The 21,239-nt window shown below is 35.0% G+C and overlaps 1 protein-coding gene across 1 annotated transcript in view; it reads left to right on the forward strand.

Moving 5' to 3' along the window:
• The window catches only part of DTNBP1 (dystrobrevin binding protein 1), a 118,649-nt gene that overhangs the window by 12,498 nt on the left and 84,912 nt on the right, over positions 1-21,239 (forward strand). The window contains exons 2-5 of the mRNA XM_068559142.1: positions 1,551-1,604; positions 2,334-2,384; positions 10,027-10,087; positions 20,320-20,452. Coding sequence (XP_068415243.1) covers positions 1,551-1,604; positions 2,334-2,384; positions 10,027-10,087; positions 20,320-20,452 — 299 coding nt within the window. The remainder of the gene's footprint in view (positions 1-1,550; positions 1,605-2,333; positions 2,385-10,026; positions 10,088-20,319; positions 20,453-21,239) is intronic.

The following is a 21,239-nucleotide window of genomic DNA, read 5'->3' on the forward strand; positions in this document are numbered from 1 at the left end:
TCTCTGAAAGAATCATAAATGTTAAACTAAATAAATTGCCTATAATGGAAGTGATTTATGAGCAAGCTGGTTTGGTCAGACATTAGACAAACTTTGGTATACTACAGAATGCTTTGTTGTACTTGTGAAATTCTCTTGTCTAACCTGAATTTACATTCCATGGTGATAACGTGGTAAATGTAGTGTTATTAAAGTAAGTGAACACATCAAAAAAAAAAAATCTTAGTATGAAATTGACACTGCAACTTGTTAAAAAAAATGACTTGACACTAGAAGTCCCTTTCTGGTTTTAAGCCAGGCATTATTGACCAAAAAGTTGTAATCCTCTGTCAGGGCTTGCACGTACAGCTGTGCACAACAAAGGGTTGGGACATTCATAGGAGAGTCAGCTTGTATGCTAGGACAGTTTCTGACTGAGTGCAGTAAAGTGTCTTGAGAAAGGAGCACCTGTGTCTAGCTTTACAAAGGCTTCGTGGAGCTAGCTGGGGTACTGTGGCCTATGCTTCAGACTCTATTTAGAAATGAATATTTGTGGAAGTAATCAGATTAAGAAAAACATGTCCACATATCTCATTTTATGTGAGATTATCTCATAATTTAGCATTTGCTTTTTGGCAGTCTGTTATATGATACAGAGTCCACAGTTAAAGGTAGGTAAAAAATGGGCTGGTGAAGTGAAAAAACATTGTATGAAGTTTATGAACTTCATATTTTATATATAGAAGAGCCTATTTAATTTTATTTTACATATGCATTTCTAGCCCATTTATGTTTCCCAGCCCAATAATTTAAAAAAGCAAATAGAAGGGGAGTAGGCTGCTATAGTTAAATAGCTAGCAGAAGCAGTAAGTGGTAGCTGATACCAGATGACCAATGGTAGAGATGGAAAATTTAAATTTTGAAGAAATAGACGTAGGATCCTGAACAAACTCAGAAAACCGCTTTAGATTGGTTTCGAGTTGGTAAACGAAGAGACATTCCTAGTTCAGAAACATCTAAGGAGAGTACTGTTTTGCCACGAAATGCAGTCAGTGGTATTCATGATAATGATGCCGAGTTATCAGAAAATGTTCAATAGAATGTACCAAGACCTCTTTAATGAAGGAGGTTTGTAATGTATTTTAGAAAGCCTTTTATCAATAGCTAAAATTTCTCAGAATGTTGGCACTTAGTGCCTGGCATAGTTATCTACTTAAAAATGTGCTGCTTAGATACCTTTGTTGCCGATCAAGTTCACCTATGGAGACCACTTTGTTTTTTCTGATGTTGCCAGAGTAGTGAGGTTTTCTAGTCCAGTTATATTTAGGAAGTGTTTCTAGAAAAGGGATTTGGGGCAAGAAAAATATAAAAATATTTGCTACAAATTTTCCATTTGTGGTGTCTGATATATAGTAAACAAATATTTGTTGTCTGTAGAGGTGCTTAATTCTTGCTAAAAAAAAAAAAAAATTAGCTTATCCAACCCAAAGTTTTACTTACTGTGAAATTTGCATTTGAAAAATATCTCTTAAGCTGTAAAAATATGATATTTTATACTTGTTGAATTATAGGCTGAAGACTTTAAGTGACAAGTCAAGAGAAGCTAAAGTAAAAAACAAACCTAGGTAAGCTTGTGCTGATTTAATTTACTATGACTTAAATTTCATACAACTTTTGGTTGTAGTAATGATAGTATTATTACTTTAATGGATTTTATATCTGTTGAATGCATCTGACTAAACAATTTATTGATTCTTTCTAAATTTTGTAACACTGGAAATTTTTCTGATAAAATTGTAAAATGGTTGAAAAAATGGTGACATGTAATTGTTTTACTCCATGACAGTCAATAGCTATTTGATCACAATTAATCATTTTTATTTGTATATTAAGAGCACAGTAAAAGTTCTCCATTATTGAGAAGCAGATTGATAATGAAACAGTACTTGGCAAGTGAGCCTCTTTAGCTGTGTTATCTGTTTTATAAGAAAACACTAGTATAATTTGTGCAGTTTTTTCAGTTTTTTAATAAAGTAAAGCACATGACCAAATTTCACTTTAAACCTAGAGATGAGGAGCTTTTTAAAAAATTTCTTGTTAGCTAACATTCTATTAAAGTGCTTATTATTGTGTGCTAAAAATCTATAGGGCAAAGTGATGGTTGATAGTATATTGCAGTATATTAACTTTGGAATAACAATACATTTTTCTAAAAGTTTAGATCAGTTGTCATTAGTGATTTAAAAATATTCCACATTATGATTGACAGCATCAAAATTATTATATGTAACTTTTTTTTTAAGTTGGCCTAAATCAGCAGCAGTTTTTAATAAAATAAGTGTTTCTTTTGGCAGGACTGTTCCATATTTGCCAAAGTGCTCTGCTGGACTAGAATTACTTAGCAGGTGAGTGTTTTCATTTAAATAAAAAGGTTATACTTCTGACTATTGTCTAAAAGTATTTTATAACTTTATAGATAGAAACCTTAAAACAACTAAATTTTACCTTAACAAGGAGGTTGGAAATTATTTCCTTATTTGTGTTCCTGAGGGGCTTTTGCATTTCACTGATTAATACAAAGGCCATTCAGACTTTGAGCATATTGATCACTGTTGTGTTTACTAATCAATAACTTAATCATGTGCGTGTATTATGTTTGTGGTTTCTTTGTTGCAAGAAAATCGATTCTGGATTTGAGTCCCCAGTAATTTTCTTACTTTGATTCTTAATTTTTTACCATTTCTTCTCCAATCCATTTCTATTGACGTGCAGATTAATATTAAAATACGTGATTTTCTTAGATGACATCAAAAGCATGAGTAACAAAGGAAAAAAAAGATAAATTGGACTTTATCAAAATTAAAAACTTTTGCTCTTTAAAGAACACTATCAAGAAAGTGAAACAACAATCCACAGAATGTGAGAAAATATTTGCAAATTATACATCTGTTGAGGTACTTGTATCTAGAATGTATAAATAACTTTTATAACTCAACAGTAAAAAGACAATCCAGTGAAGAAATAGGCAAAGGATTTGAACAGACATTTCCATAAAAAAGATAGGCAAATGGCTAATAAGCACATGAAAAAATTCTCATTGTTAGTCATCAGGGAAGTGCAGACCAAAGCTACGATGAAATACCACTTCATACCCACTAGCATGGCTATAATGAAAAAGACAAACAATAACGAGTGTTGGCAGTGATGTGGAAAAATTGGAACCCTTATGCTCTGCTGGTGGGATTATAAAATCACTGCAAAACAGTTTGGTAGTTTCTCAAAAAGTTAAAAGTAGAATTACCATGTGACCTAGCAGTTTCACACCAAGAAAATTGAAAACTTATGTCCACATAAAAAATTGTACACAAATGTGCATAATAGCAGTATCATTCATAAAGCAATATTATTCATAATAGCCAAAAAGTAGAAACAGTGCAAATATTCATCAGTCAATGAATGAATAACAAAATTTCACATCTCCATACAACGGAATATTATTCAGCCATGGAAAGGAATGAAGTACTGAGGCGTGCTACATCTTGGATGAAACTTAAAAACATTATGCTAAGTGAAAGGAATCAACAAAAATGGCACATAGTGTATGATTCCATTTATATGAAATGTCCAGAATAGGCAAATCCATAAAGATGGAAAGATAATTTTGCCAGGGTTTGGAAGAGAGAGGGGAATGAGTAATGACTGCTAATGGATATGGGATTTCTTTTCAGGGTGATGAAAATATTTTGGAATTAGTGGTGATAGTTGTCCCAACTAATTCTGTGAATATACTGTGAATTATGCACTTTATAAGATTTTTTTTTTTTGATGTGGACCTTTTTTAAAGTCTTTATTGAATTTGTTACAATACTGCTTCTGTTTTATGTTTTGGTTCTTTGGCCGAGAGGCATGTGGGATCTTAGCTCCCCAACCAGGGATCGAACCCACACCTCCTGCGTTGGAAGGCGAAGTCTTAACTGCTGGACCGCCAGGGAAGTCCTGAATTATGCGCTTTAGAAGCATGAATTTTGGGACTTCCCTGGCAGTCCAGTGGTTAAAACTTTGAGCTTCCACTGCAGGGGGTGCAGGTTTGATCCCTGGTTGGGGAACTAAGATCCCCTCATGCCACATGGTGCGGCCAAAAAAAAAAAAAAAATTAGTTTTATGGTGTATCAAAATTCAATAAAGCTGTTATAAAAATAAGTATATGGTTTGCATGTGTTGTTATATGCATTTCTGTGCCCTGTAACATGGCATCTGATGGATAAGTGGTAGCCATGTGTGCAGTAGAGGGTATGCTCCTTCACCTCATCAGCTTGTGTTAGGACACAATCACCTATACCTACATTTTGCTTTCTCTTTTCTAGCTTTTTATTCAGTTTCTTTTTATGGTTTCTAACTCTGGGGATTTTTCTTCTCTGAGTGCTTAATTTGACATTAATTTCCTGCTTGGTTTTGTTGAGTGAGGAACATAAGTGAACATGTTGAGGAACATGAAAGGAGATATAGTAAAAAATTAATCAGTGGTGTTCTGTTTGCATGTTATCTTTATTTTTTTAATCTAAGGATTTAGTTGAAAGAACTTCATTGAAAGATTTACTTTAGATGTGTAGACTTATGTGTATGGTAGTTTTGGGAAATGGGGTGCATTTGGGGACTTAACATGAAAAATTTGCAGCCACAGGAATGTCTGGAATGTGTCTATTCATTGCACTGAAGTACAGTCTTTTCTCTTTGGAACTAGTATTGAGTGGAGGAAAGACCATTTTAAATAGCAGATAACCTAAATCATAAAATGTTTTTAATTGTTAAAAAATTGTGTAAGATACATATAGCATAAAATTTGCCATCTTAACCATTATTAGGTGTACAATTCACTACTACTGAGTACATTTGCATTGTTGTGCATCCAGTCTCCAAAACTCTTTTCATCTTGCAAACGTCTGCCACTGGCAGCCATCATTCTACTTTCTCTTTCTATGAATTTCACTACTTTAGGTACCTCTTATAAGTGGCATCATACAGTATTTGTCTTTTTGTGATTGGCTTATTTCACTTAACATAATATTTTCAAGTTTCATCCATGTAGCTTGTTAGAAGTTCTTCCTTTTTGGTCTTCCAGTTTTATTGAGATATAATTGGCATACAGTACTGTATAAGTTTAAGGTATTGTAACATAATGATTTGACTTACATACATCATGAGATGATTGCCACAGTAAGTTTAGTGAACATCCATATCTCATATAGATACAAAATAAAAGAAAAAGAATTTTTTTTCCTTGTGACGAGAACTCTTAGACTTTAACAACATTCATATATAACATAGAGCAGTGTTAATTATATTCATCGTGTTGTATATTATATCCCTGGTACTTACTTATGTTACAAACTGGAAGTTTGTGCCTTTTCACTGCCTTCATTCGATTCCCCTCCCTCCACACCCCGCCCACCTGCCTCTGGTAACCACACATCTGATCTCTTTTTCTATTCGTTTGTTTGCTTGCTTGTTTTTAAAGTATAACTGATCTACAAAACTATGTTAGTCCCTGGTGCACAACATAGTTATTCCATATTTCTGTACATTACAAAATGATCACCAATAATTCAAAGGAATTTCCTTCCTTTTTAAGGCTGAATAATATTCCATTGTATGAATATACCATATTTTGCTTATTCATTCATCCATTAATGGACATTTGGGTTGCTTCCATTTTTTGGCTATTGTAAACAATGCTGCTATGAACGTGGGTGTGCAGATATCTCTTCATGACCCAGCTTTCAGTTTTTTGGCACTATATACTGAAAAAAGGAAATGCTGAATCATATGGTAATTCTACTTTCATATTTTGAAGAACCCCTATACTGTTTTCCATAGCAGCTGCACCATTTTACATTCCCCTAGCAGTGCACATTTCTCCGGTTGCCATTTCTCCACATTCTCACCAAAACTTGTTTTGGGGGTCTTTTGTTTGGCTGGTTGGTTTTTTTGCCATTCTCATTGGTATGAAGTGGTATCTCATTGTGGTTTTGATTTTCATTTCCCTAATGACTGATGATGGTGAGTTTCTCATGTGTTTATTGGCCATTTGTATATCTTCTTTAGAGAAATATCTATTCAAGTCCTTTGCCTGTTTTTGGATAGGGTTGTTTTTTGTTGTTGAGTGTTAGGAGTTTTCTATATATTCTGGATATTAATCCCTTATCAGGTATGTGATTTGTAAATATCTTCTCCCATTTTATTGGTTGCCTTTTTATCTGTTGATTGTGTTCTTTCATGCACAAAAGTTTCTAGTTTTGATTAAGTCCAATTTGTCTATTTTCTTTGTGGCCTGTGCCTTTGGTGTTATATCCAAGAAATCATTGTCAAATCTAATGTCATGAAGCTTTTCTCCATGTTTTCTTCAAAGAGTTTTATAGTTTTAGTTCTTATGTTTGGATTTTTTGATCCATTTTTAGTTAATTTTTGTATATGGTGTTAAAGTAAGAGTCCAGCTTCATTCTTTTGCATGGGGATACCCACTTTTCCCAGCACCCTAGCGTATTTGTTGAAAAGACTATCCTTTCCCCATTGAATGATCTTGGCACAGTTGTAGAAAATTATTTGACTATACATGCAAGTGTTTATTTCTGGGCTCTCTATTTCATTGGCCTATATGTCTCCCTTTATACCAGTGCCACACTGTTTTGATTATTATTTGATTTTGATTATTGTAGCTTTGTAGTAAGTTTTGAAATCAAGAAGTGTGAGTCTTCCAACTTTGTTCTTCTTTTCAAGATTGTTTTGGCTTTTCAGGATCCCTTGACCTTCCATATGAATTTTATGATGGATTTTTTTCTACTTCGACAAAGAATGCCATTGGGATTTCGATAGGGATTACACTGAGTTTGTAGATTACTTTGGGTGCTATTGACAACATCTTAACAATATTAAGTCTTCCATTCCATGAACGTGGGATATCTTTCCATCTATTTATGTCTTTTAAAATTTCTTTCAGCAATATTTTGTAGTTTTCATTGTACAAGTATTCACCTCCTTGGTTAATTCCTAAAAATTTTTTTGATGCTATTGTAGATGGAATTGTTTTCTTAGTTCTCTTTGTTGTCTCCTTCCTACTGCCAGTTATAGGTTCAGTTTGTTCTTTTTCTAGTTGCTAAAGTTGTGAAGTTAGATTGTTGATTTGAGATCTTTTTTCTTTTTTCTTAAGCCTAAACTTTTTTTTGAGAGATAATTGACATATGACATTATATTAGTTTTAGGTGTACAGCATAATGACTCAATATTTGTATATATTGCAAAATAATCACCACAATAAATCTAGTTAACATCTATTATCACACATAGTTTAAAAAATTTTTCTTGTGATGAGGACTTTTATGTTTTACTCTCTTAGCAACTTTCAAATATATAATATAGTATTATTAACTATAGTCACCATGCTGTATGTTATGTATAACTACAAGTTTATACCTTTGACCACCTTCACCCATTTCTCTCTCACACACACACAGCCACACCCAACCCCTCACCCCCTGCCTTTGGTAACCCCCAGTTTGTTCTCTGTACCTATGAGTTCAGGTTTATTTTGTTTTCTATTTATTTATTTAAAAATTTTTTTATTGAGGTATAGTTGATTTACAACATTAGTTTCAGGGGTACAACATAGTGATTCAAACTTTTTATAGATTATACTCCATTTAAAGTTATTATAAATTATTGGCTATATTCCCTGTGCTATACCCTTGTAGCATACTTATTTCATACATAGTAGTTTGTACCTCTTAATCCACTACCCCTTTCTTGCCCCTCCCCCTCTTCACTCTCCCCACTGGTAACCACTAATTTGTTCTGGGCATCTGTGAGTCTGTTTCTATTTTGTTATGTTCATTCATTTGTTGTATTTTTTAGATTCCATATAGAAGTGATAACATACAGTATTTGTCTTTCTCTGTCTGACTTATTTCACTAAGCATAATGCCCTCCAAGTCCATCCATGTTGTTGCAGATGGCAAAGGGGTTGCTCCCATGTCCTGGCTATTGTGAGTAGTGCTGCTGTGAACATTGGGTGCATGTGTCTTTTCGAATTATAGTTTTGTCTGGGTATGTGCCCAGGAGTGGGATTGCTGGATCATATGGTAGTTCTATTTTTAATTTTTTGAGGAACCTCCATACTGTTTTCCATAGTGGCTGCACCAGTTTACATTCCCACCAACAGTATACTAAGGGTTCCCTTTTCTTCACATCCTCACCAACACTTATTATTTGCTGTATTTTTGAGAATAGCCATCTAACAGGGGTGAGGCGATATCTCATTGCGGTTTTGATTTGCACTTTTTGATGATTAGTGAAGTGAGCACCTTTTCATGTCCTTTTGGTTATTTGTATGTCTTTGGAAAAATGTCTGTTCAGAGCCTCTACCTGTTTTTAAATCAGATTGTTTTTTGCTATTGAGTTGTATGATTTCTTTACATATTTTGGGTATTAACTCTTTATTACATGTATGATTTGCAAGTATTTTCTCGCATTCAGTAGGTTGCCATTTCAGATGGTTTCCTTTGCTGTGTAGAAGCTTTTTTGTTTGATGTAGTTCTACTTGTTTGTTTTTGCTCTTTTTGCCTTTGCTTTTGGTGTCAGATCCAAAAAATCATCACAAGACTGATATCAAGGAGCTTACTGCCTATGTTTTTTCATAGGAGTTTTATGGTTTCAGGTCCTACATTCAGGTCTTTAATCCATTTTGAGTTAATTTTGGGGCGTGGTATAAGATAGTTGTCCAGTTTCATTCTTTTGTATGTGGCTGTCCAGTTTTCCCTACACCATTTATTGAAGAGACTCTCCTTTCCCTATTGTATATTCTTGACTCCTTTGTTGTGAAGTAATTGAGCCATATATGCATGGGTTTATTTCTGGCTAGTTATTTTGCAAAATATCTCTCATTTTGGGTTTATCTGCTGTTTTCTCATGATTAAATTCAAGTTAGTGCTTTTATGGTGAGAATAACGGAAGAATAATGAATGTGTCCTCCAGTGCATTGTATCAGTAGGCATATGATGTTGATATGTCTCCTTACTGTTGATGTTAATATTGACCACTTGGTTAAGGAAGTGTCTGCCAGGTTTCTCCATTTAATACTGTTTCCCCCTTTTAAATTAATAAGTATCCTGTGGGGAGATACTTAGAGACTATGAAAATATCCTGTTTCTCTTTATACTCTCACCCACTAATTTTAGCATCTATTAGAATTCTTGCCTGAAATAATTAGTATTGTGTTTACCAAATGGTGATTTTCTATTTTTTTTTTTAATTTAGTTAATTAATTTATTTATTTTTGGCTGTGTTGGGTCTTCCTCTCTGTGCGAGGGCTTTCTCTAGTTGCAGCAAGCGGGGGCCACTCTTCATCGCGGTACGTGAGCCTCTCACTATCGCGGCCTCTCTTGTTGCGGAGCACAGGCTCCAGACACGCAGGCTCAGTAGTTGTGGCTCACGGGCCCAGTTGCTCCGCGGCATGTGGGATCTTCCCAGACCAGGGCTCGAACCCGTGTCCCCTGCATTGGCAGGCAGATTCTCAACCACTGCGCCACCAGGGAAGCCCGGTGATTTTCTATTTTTCTCATTTTGTCTGTCATTATTAATTGGAATTCTACTGTCAGGAAGAATTTTCCCTTCTGCCCCTTTCGGTTGTTTATCTTAATCACTATGGACTCATGGCTGTTGGTTTTAGTCCCTGAGTTATAACCCGTTTCTACCATTATTTGTTTTGTTGCTCAGGTTGTCCCAGATTTGGCAATTGGAAGCCCCTTGAAGTTGACTTCTGTGTGTTTACAATGTGTCTCCATTATTTTTTGAGCTTTCCTTTCTGACACCACAGGATGTAACAGGTTCATTTTTAGGTAGAATTTTTTTTATTAATTAATTTTTAATGGAGTGCAGTTGCTTTACAATGTTGTGTTAGCTTCTACTGCACAGCAAAATGAATCAGCCCTACGTATACATAGGTAGGATTTTTTTAATGTGTGGTTTGTATTTTGAATTATTTTTTGCTTTTCTTAGGTATGAAGATACATGGGCTGCACTCCACAGAAGAGCCCAGGAATGCGCAAGTGCTGGCGAGGTAAAGAATCGGCTAATCTTATACTCACGGGGAAAATACCCTTTTGCAGTCTTAAATGCTAGTTTTTAAGAAATTAAATTTGTAGTTGTGTTAAAATGTTTTGCAGGATATCTGAAATTTAGTAGTTGATTATGAAACTCCCTAAATAAAGCACTTTTTCATAATTTTTCAGTCAAGTAATTTAGTTTAGTTAGCTTAGAGAGTTTGTAACTTTTATTCTAGAGTCGCAAGTAAATATTTGGTTCATCCAGGTATAATGCTTTGAATTTGAGTCTGATACCTTTGCAGTTTATGTAAATTATGTCATTCCTTTCTACTCACTATTTAAGAATTCCTTTTTTGGAGGGCAAAAGTTTAACTTTGCTCAGTCTACTTAAAATCATTAATTTGCTTATTAGCAAATAAAAATCTCAGGAGTCAACCTCAATTACTTAGAAGAACAACCTATTTTCTAGCTCTATAGAGTGTATAATGAATAAAAGAGACTTGTAATTAAAATTATTTGGTATATGTACTTAAAGCTTTTTTAGCCAAGATGAAATATAGTCTGTGTTATTGATGTCAGTCAAACGTTATTTCTTTCTAAAAACACTTCTGTGATTCTGACTTTTAATTGATTTAGACTGACTGACTTTACCATTTACCTAATTAGTGAAGCTGTAATAGTTATATGTACAGAACGTGGTAATACATATGATAAAATTTAGACATTAATGTTTCTCTTAGAAATTACTGAAAAGGAAGGTTATTCATTTCTTTTAGTAAGGCAGACTAGATACTTTGAAAAGCCCTTTAGGTGTAAAACACCTAAATGCTGGATAGATTTTTTTTTTTTAATTTTTAAATGCAGTAAGTGTACAAAAATTAAAGGAAATCCTAAAGGCAGAAAACAAACAAACAAAAACACCAGGGAACTGAAATGAGAGTGGTTAAAAAAATAACATGGAAGCTGGGGTCAAATAGTAAAACAAAAGCTTTAGAGATTTAGGTGATAGGAGATTTTTGTCTATAGGGAACTGAGTCTGAGACTCCTGCATAAAGCTCTTGGATATTTGAAGTGACTACATCTCTTGGTGAAAGGGTAATCTAAGACATTTAAAAAAAGAAAAGAAAAAAGATAAGAAAAGAAAAGCTACTTGTTGGCAAAAGGAGACAACAAGGAAACTTCATAACAACTTGGAATAAATATAGTCTCCATTTTGGATTTGTTTATATGGTCTTGGCCTCACATGAGTGTTGGGCTCTAGTTTATACTTCCTGCATGATCAAGGAACCACTAACTTAAGAAATGAAAGGGCTACGGGTGACTGTGTCTTTGACACTCAACAGAAACAAATACCAGTTCTTCATGGATGAAACTTGTAAACCCAGACCCTTCAAGATTCCCACAGATTCATCCCCTAACCACCCCCCTCTCTCCTGCCAAAGATTAGCAAACACACAAAGAAATATATTACCAAAAGTTTGAGTCACTAGAACCAGAGTAAGATTTAGACCTGTAAGGCACTTTAGATATTGCACTCTTGTATATAGACAATTAAATAGGAACATACAAAATTTTTTAGAGAGATGAAAGATGGATGAAAAATGAGTAAGGAATAAGAGAGTATGAAACATGACTTTAAAACATGACTTTTAAAAGTCATTGAGATTAAAAACCCAAAGGATGTGCTTAACAGCAGGTATCTGTAGCTGAAGAAAGAGTACATTGAAGTAGGAGATAAAAGTCAGACATTACCCAGAAAGGATTTCTGAGATATGAAAATGGAAAATATGAAAGAGGAGTTAATAGAAAATAGTTATAAAAGGTCTATAGGTTGAACCAAGTAAGATTACCAATATGAGACCTTTTTGATCTGTAAAATTACAGTTTCATATAGTTCAGCTTAATATATCTAATAATCTAGAAAGAGAATGAGGGAAAGACAATGTAGGAAAATGTAAATGGCTGAGAATTTTCCAGAAATGAGATGTGTAAATCCTTAGATCCAAAAAGTATTACAAGCAAGCAAGGTAAGTAATTATCCACACCCAGACATATCATGTTGAAACTACAGAACACCAAAGACAAAGAGAAGGTCTCAAAGTAACTAAAGAGAAAAGATAGATCACTTACAAATGAATGAGTTTCCATTAGACTTCTCAAACTGTTGTCAAGAATGAGGGCAAAGTGAGACATTTTCAGATAAAAATAGTTTTCTATCAACAGTTGTCCAATAAAGGAACTTCTAAAAAAATGTATTTCTGGATAAAAGAAATGATTTTGGAAGGTAGGTCTCAGGCATAGGAAGGAATAGTGAGCAAAGAAAATGGTAAACCATAGGTAAATATAAACAGTGACTATGTATTTCTATCAGTTATCTAGTTTGTGGAATTAAAAATGATAGAACAAAAATGCTAGATAAGAATAGCATGCAATCTGGAAGGCAGATTATCAGAGTTCAAGTATTCTAAAAGCCCTTGCATTATTAATGGGGAGGGCATAGATATTGATTAACCTTAGATTTAAAGTTAAATATGGAGGGCAGAATTTCAAGGGTAACCACTAAAGAACAGAAATAGCGTTTATCTTTCAAACCTGTAGAAGAAACTAGAATAATGAGAATGAATTAAATAGGAAACAGAGGATCACTCTGTAAGATTCAGTTCCCTAAGGGGGAAAAGTCTAAACCTGTGTGTCTAGTAAGTCTCAGTATATAAAAGTCAAATTATAAGGAAAAATGGATAAATCTGTCATCAAAATGGGGGGATGTTAATACATTCCTCTTAATTGATAGGGAAAAAACCCAAATAAAATAAATATGGATATAAGACATGCGACTAAAGTGATTTACAGACTTGACCAGATAGACAAATACAGAATGTGCCCCAACAAATACAGAATACAGATTCTTTAAAGCACACCTGGAACACATAAAAATTGACCATGTACTGGGCCGCAAAGCAGTTCTCAACAAGTTTCATGTAAATCAACAAGTTTCATGTAAATCAAGTCATACAGAATATTCTCTGATCCTGGTGCAAATGAAGCTGGAAGTCAGTATAGGAAAACAATTTTGAAAATTCCATACGTTTGCAAATTAAAAATATATATCATGCATTGGGACCTCCCTGGTGGCGCAGTGGTTGGGAATCAGCCTGCCAATGCAGGCGACACGGGTTCGAGCCCTGGTCTGGGAAGATCCCACTTGCTGCAGAGCAACTAAGCCCGTGTGCCACGACTACTGAGCCTGCACCCTAGAGCCCGTGAGCCACAACTCTGAGCCCGCGTGCCACCACTACTGAAGCCCACGTGCCTAGAGCCTGTGCTCTGCCACAAGAGAAGCCACCACAATGAGAAGCCTGCGCACCACAACAAAGAGTAGCCCCCTCTCCCTGCAACTAGTGAAAGCCCACGTGCAGCAACGAAGACTCAACAGCCAAAAATAAATAAATTTATTTTTTTTTAAACTATAAAAAAATTTATAATGCATAATTTATGGTTCAAAGAAGGAAATAATACTGAAAATTTTTAAATAGAACTGAATTATAATAATTACTACACATAAATTATATAATTTGCCAAAGACTACTTAGAGGGAAATTTTATAGGGGAAAAATTAGACTGAAAGTCAGTGAGCTAATCTAACCTAAGAATTAGAGAACAGAATAAATCATGAAGGAAGAATGAAAGAGATAATAAAGATGAAAAAAGTAAATGAAATAGAATATAAAGAATATAATAGAAACCAGACAAAGCCACAAGTTCTTAGAAAAGACTAATAAAATATGGTAGGTAGATGTCTGGTGATATGGATCAAGAAAAGAAGGATAAATAATTTTAAGAATTAAAGAATATAACTGCAGCTACAGCAGAGTGAAAAGATAAGAGTTTGTGAACAACTCTATGACAAATTTGAAAACTTAGACAAAATGGCAAAACCCTGGAAATTTTTACTAAAACCAATTTTAAAAGCAGTACAAATCCTGAATAGTCTTATAGCCACTAAAGAAACAGTATTAGTGATTAATCTTTTCACTAAGAAAGCACCAGGTCCACAAAGTTTCATAGGAGAGTTCTATCAAACTTTCAGAGACTCTACCATTTCAATGTTAGACAAACTCCTGCAGCAAGTGAAAAAGGAGGAATCTGCCCAGCTCATTTATGAGGCTAGAATAACTGATACTGAACCCCAACAAGGGAAGTATAAGAAAGTGAAATTGGAGTCCATTCCCTTTCATGAATACAGTTACAAAAATTATAAGCAAAATGGAGGCATTATCTCTCACTTAACTTCAGTAACCTATTTCTGGAAATCAGATGTTCTGTGCAAACACTCTGTCCAGGAACCTATTTGTCACATTCTAAATTGGAAAAGTCATAATGTGTTACATGTCCACCCAAAGCCCTCAACCAACTTTCTTAAATATATTTAAGAATATATTATATATATATAACCAGCAAAACGTCTATAGATGGTAGCAATCTGTTAGGAAGTAAAGTGCTTCAAACATAGCTTTCTGCTTACCAGACCTGTGATACACTCATTGACAAACAGCTGCCTCGTGTGTAGTAACGTGACCTCTCAACACTCACAGTATGCAGGGCTTGCCTCTCCTTTATAGATGGGCTCCTTGTACCGTCTTGTGATTCTCATATTCTACCAATGTTATTTGAAATTTCATTTGAGAATATTCTCACACATTGTTTTAGAATGTGTATCAAGCTTAAATGTAAAGTTTTCCTATATAACTGTTAGCCAAAACTTTGTATATGTGTTTGTATATGTGCTTGTTCTGTGAATGTTGGATGATAAGCAAGAGGCATTCTACCTGGGAGACATCCTGCTGTATATATGGCTGTGATGGCAGACCAAATCCAGCCATGCATAAACACCCCAGATTTATTCCAGGATTATAAAGTTGGTTTGACATCAGAAAATCTTTTGTACGCCATTGACCACGTTAACAAATTAAAAGAGAAAAATATATAATCGTCAGATGCAGAAAATACATTCAGTAAAATTATTCAGAGTAAAACGTTTTAGCAAGTTTTTAATAGAAGTTAACTTTTGTCCTAATATCTACCAAAACCTGCAGTATTTGACTTGTAGTATTTTGATCCCATGGTCAATCATCTTGCTAAATCCTCTTATTCTAATAATTTGCGTTCATGGGTGGGAGTTGTTCTGTGTGGATGGAAGGGAAGAAGCAAAAACCTATCAGTCTTTCTTCAGGTCTTTTTACAGTGGGTAGAACCTCCAATGTGATGTTGAAAAAAAGTAGTTGAAGATCGTGGTTCAGATTTTGGCTCCATCAGACTTAAATGTGAAAGGAAAAATTATAAATCTTTTAGAAAATAGTAGAAAAGCTAAGACCTCAGGGTAGAGAAAGAGTTCTTCAACAAGGCATAATAAGCACCAACCATAAATGAAAATATTGATAATTTTTATCAAATCTTCTGTTCATCAAACAACACCATGAAAAAGTTAAGCAGTTCACAAAACAGAGGACTAGTGTTCAAAACATATGCAAAACCTCTACAGACCAATAAAAAGAGAACAATAACCCATTAAAAAGTGAGCAAAAGATATGACCAGGTATTACACCGAAGGAAAAACATGAGGGACCAGTAAATGTGAAAATGTCCAAAATTGATTAGTAGTCAAGGAAATACAAATGAAAACCTCAAATTCACACTCGTTAGATGATCAAACATTTAAGAAGCCGTGAATTTTCTCTGCAGTCCGTCATTATTCACTGATGACAGTCGTCCCTTAGAAGAAACATGATGAGGAACAGCTAGAACTAGGGAGTGTAAATCCATCGGCACAGTCACGTTAGAAAAATGAGCTTCCATGAAGTGGACATTGGAATTCCACATACCTTTCAAACAACAGTTTGGCCCCTAGGGATATTTTGTAGCATTGCGTCCCAAGCTTTCCCCTGGGGATGTTGGTATGGCTCACATTTCAGCAGATAACATTGGCATGGTATCATCTATTCATTATGTAACAAATAGATGAGAGTACTTGAAGTCAGGGTGGCTAGGCTGGAGGAGGTCTACTTACTCCAGCCCTGTTGAGCCTCCCCAGGGGGTGAGGAGCTCAATACTTTAGACACGTTGGTAACTAACTTGTGAAAATTGCATGTGTGCAGCAGGAGATTTGTACCAGAATGTTTATAGCAGGTTTTGTTGCGTCTTTAGACAGTCCCAAAGTCCACCTATAGAGTAAATTATTAGTATTCATAAAATCAAATACCATATGGCAGTGAAAAATTAGTGAACTACTATACCTACATGTATCAGCATGGATGAATCCCACAATATTCAGTGAAGACCATATCCTGTAGAGGAGGTTTTTTTTTTTTAATTTTATTTATTTATTTTTAGCTGCTGTTGGGTCTTTGTTGCTGCGCGTGAGCTCTCTCTAGTTGCAGCGAGCGGGGGCTACTCTTCGTTGTGGTGCGTGGGCTTCTCATTGAGGTGGCTTCTCTTGTTGCGGAGCACGGGCTCTAGGCGTGCGGGCTTCAATAGTTGTGGCTTGTGGGCTCAGTCGTTGTGGCTTGCTCCATGGCATATGGGATCTTCCCGGAACAGGGCTCGAACCCGTGTCCCCTGTATTGGCACGAGGATTCTTAACTGCTGCGCCGCCAGGGAAGTCCTGTAGAGGAGCTTTAACAAAAATTATTATTTTTTTAATTTTAAGAAGTGTTTCATAATAAAATATATAGGAGAAAGAATTTCCTGTAAGATCTGTTGCTGAATGCTACATTTTTTCATAGTCGAGTATTTGGTTATTTTAAGACCCATATCTGATCAAAAGTGCCTCTGTTGATTTCCAGAAATATAGTTCTCAGCTTTAAAAATGAAAATTTATTTTAAAGCTCTCTGACGTATTGTTGAGACATATGTAAATATTTAAAATGTGTATCTTCAACGTGCAAAGTGTTTTATCATGTGTTTGTTTTGTCAGGCCATGCTCATGTGTCTTTAGTGGCCTTTAACCAAAGAGTATCAACCTGCCAGGGCAAATATACCTAAGGACAATTCAGTCTTCTTTGACAAATTATTTTATACTCAATTACTTTAAAACTAATTCTTACTATATAGTCTTAAAATTCAAAGCAATATCTTACAAAACAGTTTGGTCGATGGTAACTTTGTTGTCTAGACTTTTTCCACAAGTTTTGTTTTTTCTTTTCTTTTTTAACAAGTTTTTTGATTTTTTTTTTCCTCCCTTAGCAATATATAAATGAGTACATAATTGATAGTGACTTAGGGGTTAGATTCTGAGGGCACCTTTTTAAGTTAGACTTCCAGTGCATTATTTGCTTATAATTTTTATTACTGTGAAATATATTTGCTTGCCTTCAAATTGAACTCTTAAGATTCATGTTTTAACAGTTTGGTGCGTAAGCTGCTTAAATTAGGCATGCTTCACTCTCTTTGTGTTCCAGGTTGGATCTCTTCTGCCTGTGGTGGGAAGTGAACTGTACTGGGTGTGGGAATGCCTACTTTCTGCAGTAATACATTTTGACCTTGGGCAGATAAACGGAGTCTCTCTATTTTTAGTTTCCTCACATATAAAATGGTATAACACCACTTACACTGCTTACCAAAGTTGTTTGAAAATCACATGAAATAACGTACCCCCAAAACACAGAACTGTTTTATACAAAGTAAGGTCCTAATGTTACCCATTTACTTGTATCCCTGGCTTTTTCTTTGTTCTCCTAACTTCAGTGTCCACCAGAAGGAATTTTGGAATGACTTGTAATTTGGGCAACAAACTATGGGTTTGTCTTGCTACTTAAACTTGATTTCCTGGTGTTAAATCTGGATGTATTCAGAATTGTTTACTTGGAGGAGAAAAATTGGCCTTCTGGAGATAGCTCATTTCTTATTAAGTGAAGTTGAAGTACAGTTTTTCAGAACCTTTTCTTTTGCTAGCTTTTCACTTCTTCCTTTCATGTCCCCTTATACACAATCCCTAGAATATCAATTAAGGGCATGGGCTTAAGTGTCAAATTCCCTGGGATTGAATCTAGGTCCTCTGTGGCCCTTGGGAAAGTGACTCAGCTTCATTGTGCCTTGGTTTCTTCTTCTGTAAAACGGAAGTGGTAATATTGCTCTGTTTACAAGGTTGCTGTGTAGTTAGATGAGATAATATATGTAAGTTGCTTAGCACAGGGCCTGGCACATAGAATGCTCAAAATGTTTTAGTATTATTATATTATACTTGATAATGATTTCTGAGAATCCATTCAACATCCCATTCTTTTAAATTAAAATAGTATTTTAATGTATTCTGATATATTCTTTCTATGCACGCTTCTTATATTCTATATACAGAATATAATTTTCAATTTTGTGGAAGACATGAACTATACTGTACTTAAGTTTTAATACTTAAGTATGTTTCACTTTACTTTTCAGTAAGAAATGGTTCATATCTAAAAAATTGTTTATTCTAGATTTTTCAAATTTTTAACATAATTAACCAGAGTAATTAAGATTTAACAAACTTTTTAAGAAATATGCCATGTACCAGGAAAAATATCTTTCTTATCATCAGTTCAGCCCTGTGATACAGGAATTATTTTTTCTTTTTTTAGAATTTAAAAACTGCAGTTAAGAAAATTTGTGAGACCTACTCCAGACTAAAGCACCAAGAGTGCAGGGATCTTTTTTTCTCTTTTGTTCACCATGGTATCTCCAGTACCTGAAACAGTGCCGGGCAAAGAGTGGGCGGTCAGTAGAAACTTGTTGGATATTACAGATGAACCCTATGGGCACGGATCCTTGTTTCAAGCCCAGTTTCCTTACTATTGCGTCACAGCTGTGTCTGTTAGCAATGCTCAGTATCTTTTAAACTCCTCTTCAGGATCTTTACAAAACCGGTTGGCACGGGCATTTTTAAGTATACAGAATTAATGAGACATGCACTTGGAGTAGCGCTTGGTGTCACCGCCCCAGCTCAGCTGAGGCTTGTATGTGGGATGAGGTGGTTACCCCTCCAATGTGGGCTGACTAACAATGGGGAGGTGTGCGTGAAGTGGGGATAATGTGAGGAAACAGGGCAGCTTTCTAACCTCTTTATTGTAGCTTAATTTTTTTATTTCAATGTTGTGAATTCCTAGAATATTAAAATGTAGAAGCTAAAATGATCTAGCGCCACATGCAAATAATTTTGTATCTTATTTTGATATTTTTATTCCTCTAAAAGTTCTTTCTTTAGTGAGATTCAGTAAAAATCAGTTGTATTCATGTTTCAGCTCTTGAAGAATCTTAATCTTGGGATGCGTAAATTGTCCGTTTTTTAATATAAGTTAACTATGAACTCTGATTTTACATATAAAATTCAAATATACTTTCTTCTGTTATATAATGAATTTTGAAGTCTTTATTGTACAAAATATGGGTATCTTTCACAGTTCTTATTATTGGTGATGTTTTCAAAAGATAACCTCTCCATGCTCCTTCTAAGTCTTATTCTAGGTCCTTTCCTCTCTCACCATGTTAAAACCAAAACAAAATTGTCTGGGAGAAACCGCTCTCTGTCATTGTCTTTACAGTTTTCAGGAAAACAAGTTAGAATTATTTTAGGCTAGTCTGGCATCTCACAGCCCTGCTGTTGGGAGCCTTTCACCTCTGAATGTCTTCTTTGTTAGTATAAATCCTTTTCTCCTTTTTCTGGAATTGATAATTGCCTCAGTAATTCCTCTGTACACAAGTACCATTTGTCTTACTTTATGCAGTGAGTGTTCCTGTTTAAATGGAAATTGAATCATAATATATTCTAAATGCATTAGGGAACTTTTCTTTTAAAAGAATTCCTTTTGTAAAACAAATAATTACCCATTCATTATGTTTTGGGTTTGTTTTTGTTTGTTTTCTTTTCGGTTGTTAGTGGCTGTTTTTTATTTTTTCTAGATTTGAATTTTCAAATACATGGTTTACTTAAAAATAGGGTATAGTTAGAAGTGACTTCTAAGGTCCCTGCTGACCTTTCTCTTTCCTGGGTTAAGGTGCACTGATAAAAGCTGTAATTTGAGGTTTTCTGCACTGGATGTTGAGGTGGTTCTTTTCTCAGAAAGAAAACAGCTCCAGTCTCTTTAGAGTAGTATCCTGCTGTCTGTACTCAGTAGGAGGGTTTTTGAAGATAACGTGGGCTAACTCTCATCATGCTGGCTGTAATCTCTGTGCCTGCAGTCTGGTTTTACTTTACCCCGCCTCTTCCGTGTTGCAGCTGGTTGACAGCGAGGTTGTCGTGCTCTCCGCGCACTGGGAGAAGAAGCAGGCGAGCCTGATAGAGCTACAGCAGCAGCTTCGGCAGCTTCCGGGCCTAAAGGCAGATTTAGAATCCCTGACGGCAAGTCTGAGTAAGTTCCACGTTTGCCTCTGGACATTACTCCTAGGAATGAAAGTAATTTGGTGTAATTCCAAAGTTGTCTAAGACTACATTAAATTATTGCTTAACAGGATGTGGGGGGAAATAGTTCTAATTAATTTCATATTCTGATTAACTGATGATTTGACCGAAAACGATGATTTAAAGTGTAGAAGTGATTTCTGAAATATACCGCTAACTTTTTCTGCCTCATTTCTGCTCAGAAAACATAATTTTGTTGATTCTTTAAAGCGACTCAGGGTGGTCTTTGTGACTTTAGGTCTCTGTTTAAAAGTGTAAATGTAGGAACTAAAAAGGATTAGCGTGGCTTTGTTATGACTAAAGGATATACTCTGGAAGTTGTTGCTTTTAAAATTAGGTCTGCTCAGAGCTTCATGTCTTGAAATATGCTTTTTTTTCCTCTTTAAACTGATGAGAGATCAAACCCTCATTAAATGAGGGTACCTGTTTGGCTAAATTTATACCTTGTGGAAGTTTATATTTTTTTGTTGTTTTCATTGGGATGAATTATGCTGATATTTATTTCTTGAGTTTATATTCAGAAAATTAACTTTTATGCTTGACAGTCGCCACATCTTAGGATAATATTGTGGCTTATTATTTTCTAACCAAGTTTAAGATCTTAGTGAAGTAAGAGGTAGGGGTTACCTACATAGGAGTTGAATTTCTTGAGCTGATAACCTGACCCAGTCTTAATAGGTAAGGAGGTAAGGATACCCCACCATCTCTTCTGTTTTTCAGTACTGCCTTTTTAAAAG

Source organism: Eschrichtius robustus, chromosome 12 (assembly GCF_028021215.1).
Source record: "Eschrichtius robustus isolate mEscRob2 chromosome 12, mEscRob2.pri, whole genome shotgun sequence".
NCBI lineage: Eukaryota > Metazoa > Chordata > Mammalia > Artiodactyla > Eschrichtiidae > Eschrichtius > Eschrichtius robustus.